Here is a 13558-nt window from a genome sequence, read left to right as displayed (position 1 = left end):
TAAACTTGAACAGACTTCTTGTAACATAATGTAGTTTTTCATAGCCTAGAAGAGTCTGTATGTTAAAAAAGTGGGAGCAGTCTCATCATAAGGCAATTTTCGGTTTCTGTACAAATGGTTGACAGCAGAGACTTCTCCTGGGCTGTTAGGTATCCATTTTGTATGGCAAGAGTAATGTTCAAGTCATGTGTTATGCAACCTAACAATATGCTGTACTCTCTCAGAATCAGGATAATTTTTGAAAGCAGCCAAGTAGAAGGGAACAGAGTTACCGTCTACCTCTAGCTTCCCCCCAGGAAGCTCTATTAAATAGTCAGTTCCTGAATGCTATCACTGAAGGAATGAGGACCTTCAATTCAAAATTATATGTTCACCTAGTGGCTCGTAAGCCTTTGAAAAATGATCCACAAAATAAAGCCAGCCTCATTCCTTTGAGCTACAGCAAGCTGAAAACTAGTTACCCTTCAAATTCATACCCCCCCACACTACATCAAGTGGTTTAAAACCAGCTGAAGTAAAAACCTTCAACGTATTTGCACATCTTACAGAAGTACTTCACTTCTGAAGTAACAGAACTGTTGACAAATACAATGAAGTAGCTAATCACTACCATCCTACAGCAGACTTGACTGCGATGCTATTGAAGTAACACGCAGGACGTTTCTAAGTTTTGGAACGCCTTGTTATGGGACATCACGAACCCTAGAAACACACAGAACTGACTCTGTTCTGTGCATTTTTAAGTTTATTACCTCAGTGTGTTAAGAGAATCTCTGCATACTCACATACGTGATGCGGTCTCATTTTTCCTACGTGGCCCTTTAATCGCATCACCAGTGCTGATGCCACAAGTAACAATATAGCCATATTTTCAGCTGCTATAGAAGCATGTAGTATTTACTTGCCTTAAATTAGTCAAAACAGTCAACATGATCAGTTTGTTTGGAACAGTTACTAAGACAACGTAGAGGGCTGGGGAAGCAACATAGCACAGAATTCTGCAAAATCTTTTCATTTATTAAATCTGCAATTTTCAAAAGTATCTTTATAAAACCATTGGGACATCTGAAAAAACACCTGTTGAGCTGAAGTGCAAAAACCTTTAAAAACAGCTGAAAATTTGTTACAAAAGAAACGTGTGAATAGCAAAAAGATAAGGCTTCTCACGCAGAAGCCACAGGAACCAGCACAGAAGACTGAAAGGTGTGGGATGACATTGTTTCACCATCAGCTGTACTGATACCCAGCAGGTGTTTGGAAGGAAGGTGCTTCAACTAATAAACACCCAGGCATCCCACACATCACACCGCTTCCTTACTGTAACAAAACTTTTAGTCGACAATCTGTTTGATCTTAACTGAAGAGCACCCAAAGGATTTTAAACAGTAGCACCAGAATGCTTTGTCTTTCTTGCTCATGATGTGTTCTGTATCGTACCTCCCAGTCACAGCAAGTTGATGCACACACACTCCAAAACAGTAGTGCAGAAACACTCTGCAATTCTCCCAAACCCACATGTTCTCGTACAAAATTATACCCGATATTTCAGACTACACAGTTCTTTATTTCTTTCCCTTCTTGGCTGCAGTCTTCTTTCCTCCTTTTTTAGCATTATTCCCGTATTTTGCTTCCAGTTGGGCCAAAAAGTCATCCATTTCCTTTTTTCGATCTTTATTTCTGCTCTGGGGGAGGGGAAAAAAAACCAAAACAAAACCAAACCCAAAACTTTTACTACTTCCCAATACAGATTATTCTATTGAAGTTAGATAGCTACATAAAAATCTCGGAATAGATTAAACAGGGAATACATGCTACAGGAGGTATAGTACTGTCAAGCAAAAGCCTACTTGTATACTCTAGACTCTATACCTAACTTTCAGAAGTATCAAGACAGAGGTAAAGAGGGGCTATTAAAAAAAAAATAAAAAAAATCACGACATAAGGCTAGGAAAAGCAAAGCAATTTCTAGTTTAGACCCAAAACTCTGTTACAATTTGAGGAATGATTAAGTGTGAACATTCTAGGAAGCCCACTGGACAGTAAGAAAGGAGAAACAGAAAACATTCCGAAAACCAGAACATAAACAGTATGTTTCTTTCCTTGATCCCCAAGACAGAAAAGCAAAATAGTAAGACCTATCAAATTCTACATCCTTGTGGAATCCCTCAGAAAGAAAGAATCATTAACACTCCCTAACTGCCTAAAACCAGAAGTTAAATATTTTGATTGTGTATGCAGTAAGAATAAGCATATTAGAATAACATTGTTAATTTTTAAGAAGACACAGGTAATAAAATCCATACCATGCTCTGACTATTAAAGTACATAGATAGTTAACGTTAAGGTCAGCTTTTAACCTCAGGAACTCAGAGGAGCTGCAAGGATCCAAAACACAAAGGTGCTCAGGGAAAAAACACAGTTATAAGCCAGTAACATAATTATCTTCAACAGACAGAAAAAGCCTTACTTGAATCAGCGCTTTCAAGTCATCTTCTCCACCAAGGCCCAGTTCGTCTTTAGTCTTTTCTGCCTCTCTAGCTTCTTTTTCTGCCTAAAATAGCAAACTAGATTTTTAAAAAGTATTTTGCACGTTATTTGACAAAGTCTTATATTAGTTACCAAACACTTTATTTTGCACCTGTATATAAATAGCTGCAAGGAAACACAAACTGTTTCCAAGTTTGGCCACAGATGAGAGATCACTCAACAAGAAAGCCCATTCTGGTTCTGCAATTTAGTACAGCGGGACAGCTTTTTGCCATTTCACAATGCTGAACATGACAAGATGCCCACCCCCATCCCTGTTCCCCTCCACCTGCACTTTTTTTGTCTTTGTGGCTATTACATTTTCTTACAGAAAGGTTACTGTGATGTGTATATAACATATTCTACAAATTGTCCAAAAAAAAACCCCAGACATGTTGGAGAAGAGGTCCATTTAGTCCAAAATGTTATTTCACACTTGCCAAAAGGCGAGCATAACATATTTCCACCCCACGTACGCTTCCTAACTCCAGCAACTCATGGCTTTGTAATTAAATGCAGGAGGAACAGGCTAAACTGTAGTAAGCCATTGTGTATAATAACGAAATAAAAGAAAGTAGTAATATGTAGCAGCCTATTACAACTTGAAAGCCTTTCACAACCATTTGGGGGGCTGGAGAACACAGGTTGACTAAATGTGAAATTCGGAGATACTGAGCAAGATCTGTAACCCAGCAATCCTGTGGCAAATGTTTGTCTTAAGAACGGTTTCATTTATTTCTACTGAGGGAGATTAAAAGCTTATCATAAATAATGTTTCCCTTTGGTCCCTGATTGATATAACCTACCCGCCTTTTTCTTGCGATCATTTTCTGCTTAGACTCTTTTACAAAACCTTTGTAAGATGGGACTTCTCCAGAGTCAATGGCTTTTTCTATGATTTTCCGTATTCTTGGTTCATCTGTATAGTCCACACACAGCACAGACTCCATTATTCTGTCCATGTCACCCTCAAAATCCACGTACGCTGCTTTAATATCAGCTAGCTCTTCTTCTGAATCTTTATAGCTTTTTTCGAAGTCTTCAATATCTTTTACAGTGATCTGCAACAAAGAAGTGACACTTCTTGAGTTACAGGATTTATTCACCAGAAGGATTTAAGAGACAGCATAAAATAAAACCCCAAACCCCAGTGTTTTACACAAAGCTCGTAAGGGAGACGCGGCTACCGCTCTGAAGCAGCGGGCTGCCCCTTCGCGGAGGGTTTGCCGTCCCGCTGAGGTGAGCCCCGCCAGGCCCCGCCGCCGGTGCCCAGAGCCCGGCCCGGCCCTCACCTTCTTGAAGAGCAGCCGCCAGTACTCCTGCCAGTCCCGCTCGCCCCTCAGCGCCTCGCCCTCCTCGTCCACCGTGCCCTGCTCATCGTACACGGCGCGCTGCTCCGCGTCGCTCAGGACGGCGTACGCCTTGCCCAGGATCTGTGGGGACACAGGGGCCGGTCGGTCGGTCAGGGGCCACCGGTGCCGCCCGTCCGCCCTCCCTCACCCCCTCACCTGGAACCGCCGCGTCGCCTCCTCCTTAGCATCGGGCTCGGCGCGGTCGGGGTGTACGCGGAGCGAGGCGCGGTGGTAGCCGCGGCGGATCTCCTCGGGCGAGGCCTCCCGGCGGACGCCCAGGACGCGGTAGAGGTCGGGGGAGCCGAAGGCGGCCTCGCACTGCTCCAGCAGCCCCATCCCGCCAACGCCGCCGCGGCGCCGCCCCCGCCCGCCGGCCCGCCGCCTCAAGAGCGCCAACCGCCGCGCCCCGCCCGCCTCTCGCGAGAACTGGGCGGGAGGCGGGGAGGCGCATGCGCGGGCGGGCGGCTGAGAGGAGGGCAGTCCCCTGAGGGAGGCTGCCGGGCGTCGCTCTCCCGAGCTGCCTCTCCGCGGCGGAAGGGCAGCTTTGCTGCAGAGGTGGCCGGAGGAGCCGGCCAGGAAGGCGGCAGGAGCTGGGCAGACGCCTGCAGCGGGGCCGTACCCGGCCTGGTGTCCCCCATCCCTCCCACGAGCGTGGGGAGGGAGTTTCGGCGGTTGGGATTCACGGTGCTCCCCCTCAGGGGCAGGCCAGAGCCTCCCCTCCTGCCGGGGCGCTCAGTACGCCTTCTGCACAGGAAAGCCGGCAGCGCTCGGATACCCTTCCCCTCACTAAATTAAAAAAAAAAGGGAAAGGGGGGGGAAAGGGGGGGAAAGGGGGGGAAAGGGGGGGAAAGGGGGGGAAAGGAAAAAAAAAATACAAGGGACTCCTATTTGGCTTTCCACTTCCCACTGGTAAGCAATAAGCCTCATAGGTCAGGCGGTTCTTGCAGGCTGGATGAAATCCACCAACTACTGAAGCAGCTTTGCCTTCCTTCTAAAAATACAGATGCTCCCAAATACCTCTGAGGCTTTCATTAAGACACACGGACCCCAGGAAAAACAAAAACCAAGCAACTCTTCAAAATACCTGTATTTATTACATCAAAGTTCTAACAGTTCACACATTTCCTTTTCCTTCCAGGCTGTCCCAAATGTGACAACAGGAAGGCAAAAGTGTTTGCATGTATCCAAACAAAACCATGGAATAAAAGTCCAAAGATACCTTTATACAAAACTCATATGGTCTTTAATTAAATGCAACATGAGTGGTATACACAGATTGATACGTACAAAAAGACAGATGCATAAAATAAAAGTTAGTATTTTACATTTCTCGTGCCTTTTGTTGAAATGTAGAACATTTCGCTACCAATACCATGGAGGGAATAAAACAACAGCATGAACTCAGATTTCAGCTCTTATTTACAGAGTTTAGATGGTAACATTGTAGAATATTCTTGCTTTCATAAAAAATTATCTTATAAAAGCTAGTCGTTATCTGCCATTATTGGAGAGCTCTGCTGATGTCAGTGAGTATCACTATTCACAGCTTGATTAACCGGTTATTGTTGTACAGTTCGGGCTACACCTGCAATGATTATTTTCAGTCAGTTCCGAGAGACACCGACTCCTCTCTTACCTGATCACCTTTCCTACTTCTCCAGTGGGCCCTTTACGGGCCTTCCAAATTTCAGTGCTAATGCTGACTGCAGCATTAACAGAGCAGGGTAAAGACATGACAACCAAAGGGCATTAAATATAAAATACTTCACCATTTTATTCTTCTGATTTTTTCAACTTTAATTTTGCCTTGTTCTTGCGTGAGGAAGCTTTGGCTGTTTCAGCTTTCTTGGCAGTTTCAGCAGTTTTCTTTTTTGGCCTTTGCTTTCTGGTACGTATCAGGTCTTCACGTCCGAGTTCAACCATTTTTGCTTCCCACGACTTCATTTCGTTCTCATACCGAACCTTATCATCTTCAGCAAGCTGCAGGTATGGCTGGAAGAAAACGACGTACCAACGGTTTACAGAAGGGGCTTTCTCAGGATAACTGCCATGTCACATCCTCCCCTTGGACACAAAGGTGACTTACTACAAGACCTGTGCAATGCACGTCCCAGGTGTTCACTTCTGCCTCCAGAAAATTCCAAAAACTTCAAAGTTGCACAAAAATACAAAACCTTAGCATTGAATTATGGTTATGTCAACGGGTGGCCATTCCTGAAGAGGAAGTTTATTCAGTATCACTACTAACAGCTAAGGCTTTCTATTTGAGTACTCGTTTGAGAGAGCGGGCTTATGTAAGGAATGGGAATAGGTATTTCTGCAGAACTATTTCAAATTCTTTTTCTACAGAAAAAACATGAACCTAGCGCACGTTCGAACAATTCAAAACAATCTGGAAGGAGGACATTCAGGAGGAAGGACAGTAAGGTACAGAATACTTGAAAATCTGGAGGTTTAGATTAGATTTCAGTATAGCACCCCTCCAATTTTCCTATACCCATCTGCAGGTTCATATTCCAATACACTGAGAAAGCTGGCAGAAAATTATCCCCAAGACAATCAAAGTTAATAAATTACTGTGTGCACATCACTCATAGATTTCTGTTGCTTTTACCTGTCAAAAGTTTTTCCACAAGCAGCAAATTACTATGCTGGCATTCAAAAATATTATATAATACTAAAAAAACCCCCCAAATTGTTGTAAATTATTCCACCTTCCTCCCTAGATGCCACTCCACATCCGTTTCCAGGCATACCGAATTTCCATCCTACCCCACTCACTCGCATTTCATCAACACTGTCAAAGAAATGGTCACTACTGGAATAAAAGTAATGACAATCTTTTTCAAGACACATAAATAAGATCTCAGAGGATTTTCCTCAGTATTATATTTTGAGCAATCAAGCTCAAGATTTTGTATGAATTTATTAATTTTTACTCAGGTTTGACATTTTCCGATTAGATCGGAGCCTCATCAAAATCTGCTGACGTACCTGCTTTTGAGAACTGGACAGTTTTCGCCACACATCATATAATTGCTTCAGCTTTGCCTATGGGATACAGAATACACAATACGTTAGGATTATTTTAACAACAGACTGACCGTAGAGGGTTACAGACGAATGCCACACTAGTGAAAGCCAAGTATAAACCAGTGTGAAAAAGCACATTCACACCAGCTTAATACCCTCTTAACATAGGTAAATAACAAATGACACAGTTCAACAAGTTGCTGGGCGTCATCTGAGCCACATTTACAGGTAATATAAGCATGAAGCAGTTTAAGTTTCTTAGCCTGCCGCAAAAGCAGGCAGACAGAACAGCTGAGCTGATTTATAGCAACGTCACTACGTCTCACAGTGCATATTGGTTTCATTTAAACCAAGCCCTAACTTAAGCCAAGCCCCCTTAAGTATTAACCATGTTCACAGGAAACTTTGTACCACTTCAGGATTATTTTGCCCCCTGTGTGTGTCAAACCAGTCCTCAGCTAACTGGAGATGCCTGCCTTGTACACAGTTTGTTCCTCGGTTTTCCATCTCCACCATCCTGATTTACTGACTAAATGCATAGGCTAAGGAACGCATTAGGCATACAGGGGAGGTCTCCAGCGCTTCAAGAGCTGTAATCCACCAGCATAACTTAAATCACGCCAAAGCGCAGTTCAGTGCAGAACTTGCACCTTTACTGAGGAACTCGTGCATGTTCCGTAACATCGACTGTGCTACAGGAGGTACAATAACCACTACTACAGAAATGGCAGCAGACCGCCACAACCATCTGAAAAACTAATGTAATTCTGCACCAAAACAAAGAGAAGTAGAATTCTCTCCTTACAGAAGGAACAGATGAAGTCTGTCACAACGAAGCGCAAAAAATAGCGCAAATATTTTAAGTCTGTATACCAACACAGCAGTTTATATAGGACATGCCACCAGCAGTATAGGCAGATCACCGCAGCCTAAAAAGAAATAACCTCAGCAAAGCAAAATGCAGATACCGACCTATTGAACAGTTTCTTTGAAAACGAGAGAATCTAAAACAGATTTTCTGAACACGATAGATCCATTTTAAAGAACAATTTTTCCTGGCTTACCGCAGGTGAAATTCCCTCACTTTCTTGGAAGTTTTCTGACACAAAAATGTTAAAGCCGCTACGAGGTCTTTTAGGTTTTCCAAGCACAGTCAATTCCTTTAAAAACAAGCAAAGTTATTCAATCTACCAAGCATGCGTTTTTCCAAAACTAAACTTAACATTTGTCTTTACATTTTACACCAAAACCAGACTCAAATTAATTTTTGGTGTTTTATTCTGTAAACTGGACTGAATGCCAAGATACTCTCACCGCTTGTCAAGACTAGCGCTAAACTAAATTAAGAAAAGCTAACAACTTGAATTTTCAGACATTAAAAAAAAGCATTTTAAACCAATTCTTACTTCAGCTAAGTCTCCCAGAAACCAAAGACTGTTAATAAATTCCACTCAGTAAGATATTTGTGACAACAGGTTTTCTATTATCTTCGTAAGGCTTCGGTTTCTGGTGTGAAATACTGTACGCTTGCAGAGAGGAGGGCAGATACCCAACTTTGTGGGAAGTGAGAAAGTGGAACAGAACCAGCGGTTTTCCAGGGAAACGGAACTAGGTTTCCGCTGTCAGAATGCTTTGCCTACAGGGATGATGGTGAGAGAGGGAAAGTACAGCAAGTTACAGATGCAATTACACTTCTTGTTTTCTCCAGCCCTAAGACACTCCCACTGCAGCCTGGGTGCTGCAAATTAACATCTGCTTAGGTATTAGGTATGCCAGTTAAATTCCTTGTGGTGCCACACTCTAAAAAGGATCAGCAGAATCATTTGGATTAAAAACTTCCTCTAAGTAGGGGTCTTTTAAACCAAATTAATTTCACTTCTGCCAATTAGGGCAGTTTCACGCCAGCAGTTTAATTCACAGAAGTGAACAAGTGATAAGTAACCCCTTCAGATGATTTTGCCACTGGACAAACCGTTAATATTGTATCTTTACAATACCGTTAATATTGTATCTTTACAGATGGTTCCAAGTCTCTCTGGATTTGTATATAAACCAGCTAAAAGGGAATAGGGAAGATGATCTGTACGAACAAGTCAATAAAGGACACTGACAGACGTGCCTCTATGCAGGCCTAATTCAACATGTCAGCCGCTACACAGGTAGCAAAGTGGCAGTATCCAAAGAAAGTAAGGAAAAAAGGCTATTTCAGGGAGCTACCACCTTGTAGGGGCCACTGAAGTAACAGGTACAAGGTCTTTGTGAAAAGCTATTTATTTCTGGATGTCTCCCCAAGTAAAGGAAGTGTTGCTGGTTGAAATGCTTTTTATTACCTATCATTCCTTAGGCAGCTTTAAGAATAGGAAGAAAAAAGCACACAGATATGTGCTAGTTCTGGTCTTCAAGCACAGGAAAGCCACTAAAATAACCGCTAACATCAGCTATTATTTTAATCCATGGGGTTTTGTTCTGGTTGGGTTTGTTTTTGTTTTTTTTTTTTTAATTCTGAGTTGCTTTTATATTTCTAAACATGCCTCAACTCTGCTCTGTATACTAGACAAATAAGACTTCAGGTTCCTTAACAGAAAAGAAACTTGAACTTCAAAATACCTACTCTTTTTGCCCTGAATGATCTTCTTTTTGCCAGTCGTTTTCTCCTTTCTTCTTTCAAAGCCGCAGCCTGGGCTGGAGATAGCTGTGCTTTATATGCAGCCAACTGCTCTTCATATCTTTGCCAGTCTGTCTTTCTAGCTTCCTCATAAACCTACAATGCAAACAATCACCAACCTTAAACAGATGTTTTCAGTCAGAAGCACTTGACCGTTAAACAAGCTAACACTTCTAATGTACTAATACAAACCACTACAGACTACCTTGGAACATAACATTCTTAAAGTCACAATTTCAGATCCGTTTGATTAACAGAATGCATTCAGAAGAACTCAGATTCAAAACCTGGGCTCCTCCCATGAATTATCTCAGTTCATCTGATAACATCGGCCAAATCTTCAGGTGCAGCTCAAAGCAACAATCTTCTATCCAAGAAGGAAAAGCTGAAGCTTGGTTGAAATCATTACTCTTAAAGTGTGTATACCCATTGCAGCAGACCAGTGCTGCAGTCACCGAATACATTCGTACGCCGGTCAATACCAGGTACAGAAGCATCATAAAATCATGGCCTTAGTACCAGGGCACCAAGAAGAGCTGAGCCAGGCTACCAAGCATCCAGGTGGACCTGAAAAATCACCATCCTGTTCTCCATTTCAGCAGTACAAATGAAAAGGTATATTTTATACCAAGGCACATAGAGCCAGAAGTCCAGAAGGGATATAAGAGCACTTCAATTCTATTCAACAAAGATACTACTTCAGCTAGAAAACTGCAATTACTTCCTAACTGACTCCAATTGCTAACTGCAATCAAAGAAGATCATTACTTTGCTATAAATGGCACTTATATTCAGCAATGATTAGCAATTCATAGAGCTGTTTTACATTACCCCTTGAAACTGCCACTCTTAAAGAAACTTCACTACCTATGACAAAAAGTAAGTTAAGATGAAACTTAAAGAAAGCTACCTGTTAAGTTAGGTCTCTGCTTACTATCTAATCAGCAGAAAAACAAGTTGGTCCTTTCATCAAAATTAACTAAGCTTTCACCTAACTTACGCATATGAAAGCAGATCAACTTTACAATGCTTACGTTACTATAGACTAACGCGCACACATACACAATTACCATTCAAAAAGAAATGAGATACTGGTTCCCAGCCCTACAGCCACACAGAGCAAGATCTGTCTCATTTGTATCTCTGGCAAGATATTAAAAATACTAAAACCCCGGTCACGTGTAGAAGTCTCAAAGTATCTCTCCCCGAGCACTTCAAAGCTCCCAATTCTCTTCAGAATTGTTTTTACGTCTGAACCTTTGTACGCACGCGCTTTTTTATTGTTGTCCCCAGAGGACACCAAACCAAGTAAAAGAACCACTAAGACTCTATGGAGTTCAAAGTGCACAGGGCAAAGATACAAACTTACCTGCTTCTGTGATGCTGGTAACTCCTTCCAAGCACCTGCTATTTTTTTAACCAGCTCTATGTTGCTCATTTCTGTACATTAAAATTAGAAAGCAGGAAAATAAAGATCAATATGGTATCTTTAGTAAGGTTCTTCAATCTTTTTTTCCCCAAGGAAAGCTGTCACTAGTACCTTCTTCCTGTACAAATATACTTTCCTCCCTTCATAAAACTAACTAACTTACTGTGGCATTTAAAGGGAACTATAATATTTGGGCAGGGGGTAAAAGTCCCTGTTCTTTGTTCAAACTCGAACGAAACATGCAGTTATAAACTGAAGCACCATTTCAAGACAGACAGCTATTACCTCTCCACAACAGTTTGATTTTTTTTCTTTTGAGTTGAATTCTTTTCTATACAATTCAAGATGGTCCAAACTTGGAGGGGGGCTGGCAAAAAACCTCTAAGTAAAATTTCCAGTTGTCAGTTTTTTGGCAAAAAGAGTCTGCTGGATTCTTTAAAGCAAGTATAATGTGATCTTACCCACCTGATATAGCATATATGCTTGACCTTTACTAAAATAACGTCCTTTATTTACAATATTATTCAACAGAAGGAAGGTTAAAGAAAAAGTAATTTCCTTCTCCCACAAACAAAATTACAGTGACTTGAATCCGCTTTGGTTTTCAGCTGACTGCCTTTGACTCTGGCCCCTGCACTATGGTCATCTGATGAGGTTGCCAGTCAGACCTGAATTTGTGAAGGGGGAAAGAAATATAATTTAAAAAAAAACCCAAATAAAAACCCCACGGGTGGTGGAAAGAGGATATAAGCTTTTATTTTCTTGAAAACTCCTTTACAGGCTTTCCCTCTGCTTCACGCTAAAAGAAAAAAATAGATCTTCCTCTCTCCCACCTCAAACGTAAAGTTCAGCCATCTCAACAGTGGAAAAGCAAAACTAAGCTCTTATCAGTAACCTGACTTCCAGAATTCTGGAAAAACAAGACAGATGGGGAGTTTTTAGTCCAAGTATACCCATCTTAAAACCTTGGAAAATACGATGCTTTGCCAATGATAAAAGAAAAGAAATATATTATCAGGTTGTTTTTGAACATTACCTCTATTGGAACAAGAAAGCCCAAAATTCTCAATTTGCATATGAGATACAGTACATTTATTTGCAGATTATTTGAATTTTGGTAACGTGGAAAACACTGGTGTGGCACGTAACTACAGTAAGGTCTGCAAGTTCAGTTCTCAACTTTTCAACCCGTTGAACTCTTGAATTACCGAGCAAACCAGGGTATCCAATGGTTTTCCCTACTTAAATTTACCTCATGACTTGCCCAATATGACCCCACTTCTTTAAACAGTTTAACATTCATTTCAACAGTAATTTCAAAACCAGCGCAGCTTTCCATTTTGCTGCTCTGACAATAAGAGTGACCGCATTGCCTGTAAATAACGTTTTTGATAATAAATTAAGCATATTCACAGAAAACCATTTTCCTCTAAATACATTTACTTTTTCTCCCTTATACATTGAGGCAGTTCAGTATATGTAGTTTTTAAATGACTAAGCATCAAAAGAAAATCATACACAGCTTGTTAAATCAACAATAGTGTACTTCAAATACATACAGATTTAAAAATAGCTGAAAACCACAAATCGTTGTTAACACGTATTGCCCAGATGAGCTCTTTCTTTAAATACGTTTAAAGCTACACGCAAACGTTCGCTTTTTTGCGTTATCAAGTATAAAAGACTAAGCTAATCCAGGTACAGGCAGCAAGTATGGCAACGCTGAATTTACTCGTGGTGTGCTACGGATAAAAGGATGGTTTTGGTCTCCTGAAATCAGGGTAAGATACTTGAGTTGCTTCAGGACGTTTAGTGTCACAAGGCAGTAGTTTGTTCTAGTTTTCTTTTCAAATCACACGTTCTGGAGAGAAAACACCGTGCCTACGTGAAGTGAGGGCAGCTTTAAACGAAGCCTCGGGCCCGCCCGAGGCGTTAAGCCTTCGCATTTCTAGGAGCAGAGCCAAGCCCACCGCACCCCGTTCCCTTCAGGCCGCGTACCTGGGTTGCTCTGCCTAAAGGCAGAATGGTTTTCTTTCAGGAAACGGAAATAGGCCGTCAGAGGCCGCTTCGGGCGCTCACCCGAGCTGATCCCCCTGGAGAGGCACTTCTCCGCCGAGCCGCCGACGCCGCAGCCCCTGCGGACAACGGCACCGCCAGTTACCGCCACAGCGCCCCGACGCGCCGCAAGGCCTCACGGGACGCCCGGCGCACGCGCGGGGGAGGCCGAAGGCCGCAGCCCGCCGAGGCGGCGCGCCCCCCGTCCCGGAGCCCCCCGTCCCGTCCCGCCCCGCCCGCACCTGAGGAGCCGCTGCGCGCCGGTGACGAGGGCCGCGGCCCGGCCTAGCAGCGCCAGCGCCGCCGCCATGCCTCCGCGCGCCACCCCTGCGCGCGCAGGGGTCGCGCGGCCGCCGCACGGCACCCTGGGAAAGCGGCCGCCGCGCGCAGGCCCCTCCCCCCGCGGCGAGGCGAGGCGATTGGCTGCCGCGGCGGTGACGCGCGCCCGGGGCGGGACGAGGAATGGCGGCACCGCCCCCCGCCCCCGCTTGGCGGGAG

The 13558-nt window shown here is 43.1% G+C and overlaps 2 protein-coding genes across 2 annotated transcripts; both read right to left on the bottom strand.

Moving 5' to 3' along the window:
• Positions 1–139: 139 nt before the first annotated feature.
• Positions 140–4214, bottom strand: DNAJC9 (DnaJ heat shock protein family (Hsp40) member C9). The gene is made up of 5 exons (XM_059821140.1): positions 4035–4214; positions 3819–3959; positions 3333–3587; positions 2468–2551; positions 140–1682 (listed from the first exon to the last, which is right to left on the bottom strand). The coding sequence occupies exons 1-5, from the start codon at positions 4212–4214 to the stop codon at positions 1563–1565; spliced, it is 780 nt and encodes a 259-aa protein (XP_059677123.1). The 3' UTR covers positions 140–1562.
• A 736-nt stretch (positions 4215–4950) lies between these two features.
• Positions 4951–13370, bottom strand: TFAM (transcription factor A, mitochondrial). The gene is made up of 7 exons (XM_059821246.1): positions 13303–13370; positions 13004–13140; positions 10946–11016; positions 9523–9672; positions 7976–8071; positions 6873–6929; positions 4951–5870 (listed from the first exon to the last, which is right to left on the bottom strand). Exons 1-7 carry the CDS (start codon positions 13368–13370, stop codon positions 5652–5654), a joined length of 798 nt encoding a protein of 265 aa, XP_059677229.1. The 3' UTR covers positions 4951–5651.
• Between the last annotated feature and the right edge of the window lie 188 nt (positions 13371–13558).

The sequence above is a fragment of the Gavia stellata genome, chromosome 9, assembly GCF_030936135.1.
Source record: "Gavia stellata isolate bGavSte3 chromosome 9, bGavSte3.hap2, whole genome shotgun sequence".
In the NCBI taxonomy this organism is placed as follows: Eukaryota; Metazoa; Chordata; class Aves; order Gaviiformes; family Gaviidae; genus Gavia; species Gavia stellata.
The sequence above is the reverse complement of the archived record's forward strand: the minus strand, read 5'-3'. Positions and strand labels throughout refer to the sequence as shown.

Bases quoted from the DNA above. Each gene is read 5' to 3' on its own strand.
- DNAJC9 (XM_059821140.1), bottom strand. From the start codon at position 4,214: ATGGGGCTGCTGGAGCAGTGCGAGGCCGCCTTCGGCTCCCCCGACCTC. The intron at 3,588-3,818 runs GTGAGGGCCGGG...TCTTTGTTGCAG, and splicing joins GGCGGCTGCTCTTCAAGAAG to ATCACTGTAAAAGATATTGA. The intron at 2,552-3,332 runs GTAGGTTATATC...TTGCTATTTTAG, and splicing joins TGATCGCAAGAAAAAGGCGG to GCAGAAAAAGAAGCTAGAGA.
- TFAM (XM_059821246.1), bottom strand. From the start codon at position 13,370: ATGGCGGCGGCGCTGGCGCTGCTAGGCCGGGCCGCGGCCCTCGTCACC. The intron at 13,141-13,302 runs GTGCGGGCGGGG...CGTTGTCCGCAG, and splicing joins GGCGCGCAGCGGCTCCTCAG to GGGCTGCGGCGTCGGCGGCT. The intron at 9,673-10,945 runs GTAAGTTTGTAT...TTTGCATTGTAG, and splicing joins TACCAGCATCACAGAAGCAG to GTTTATGAGGAAGCTAGAAA.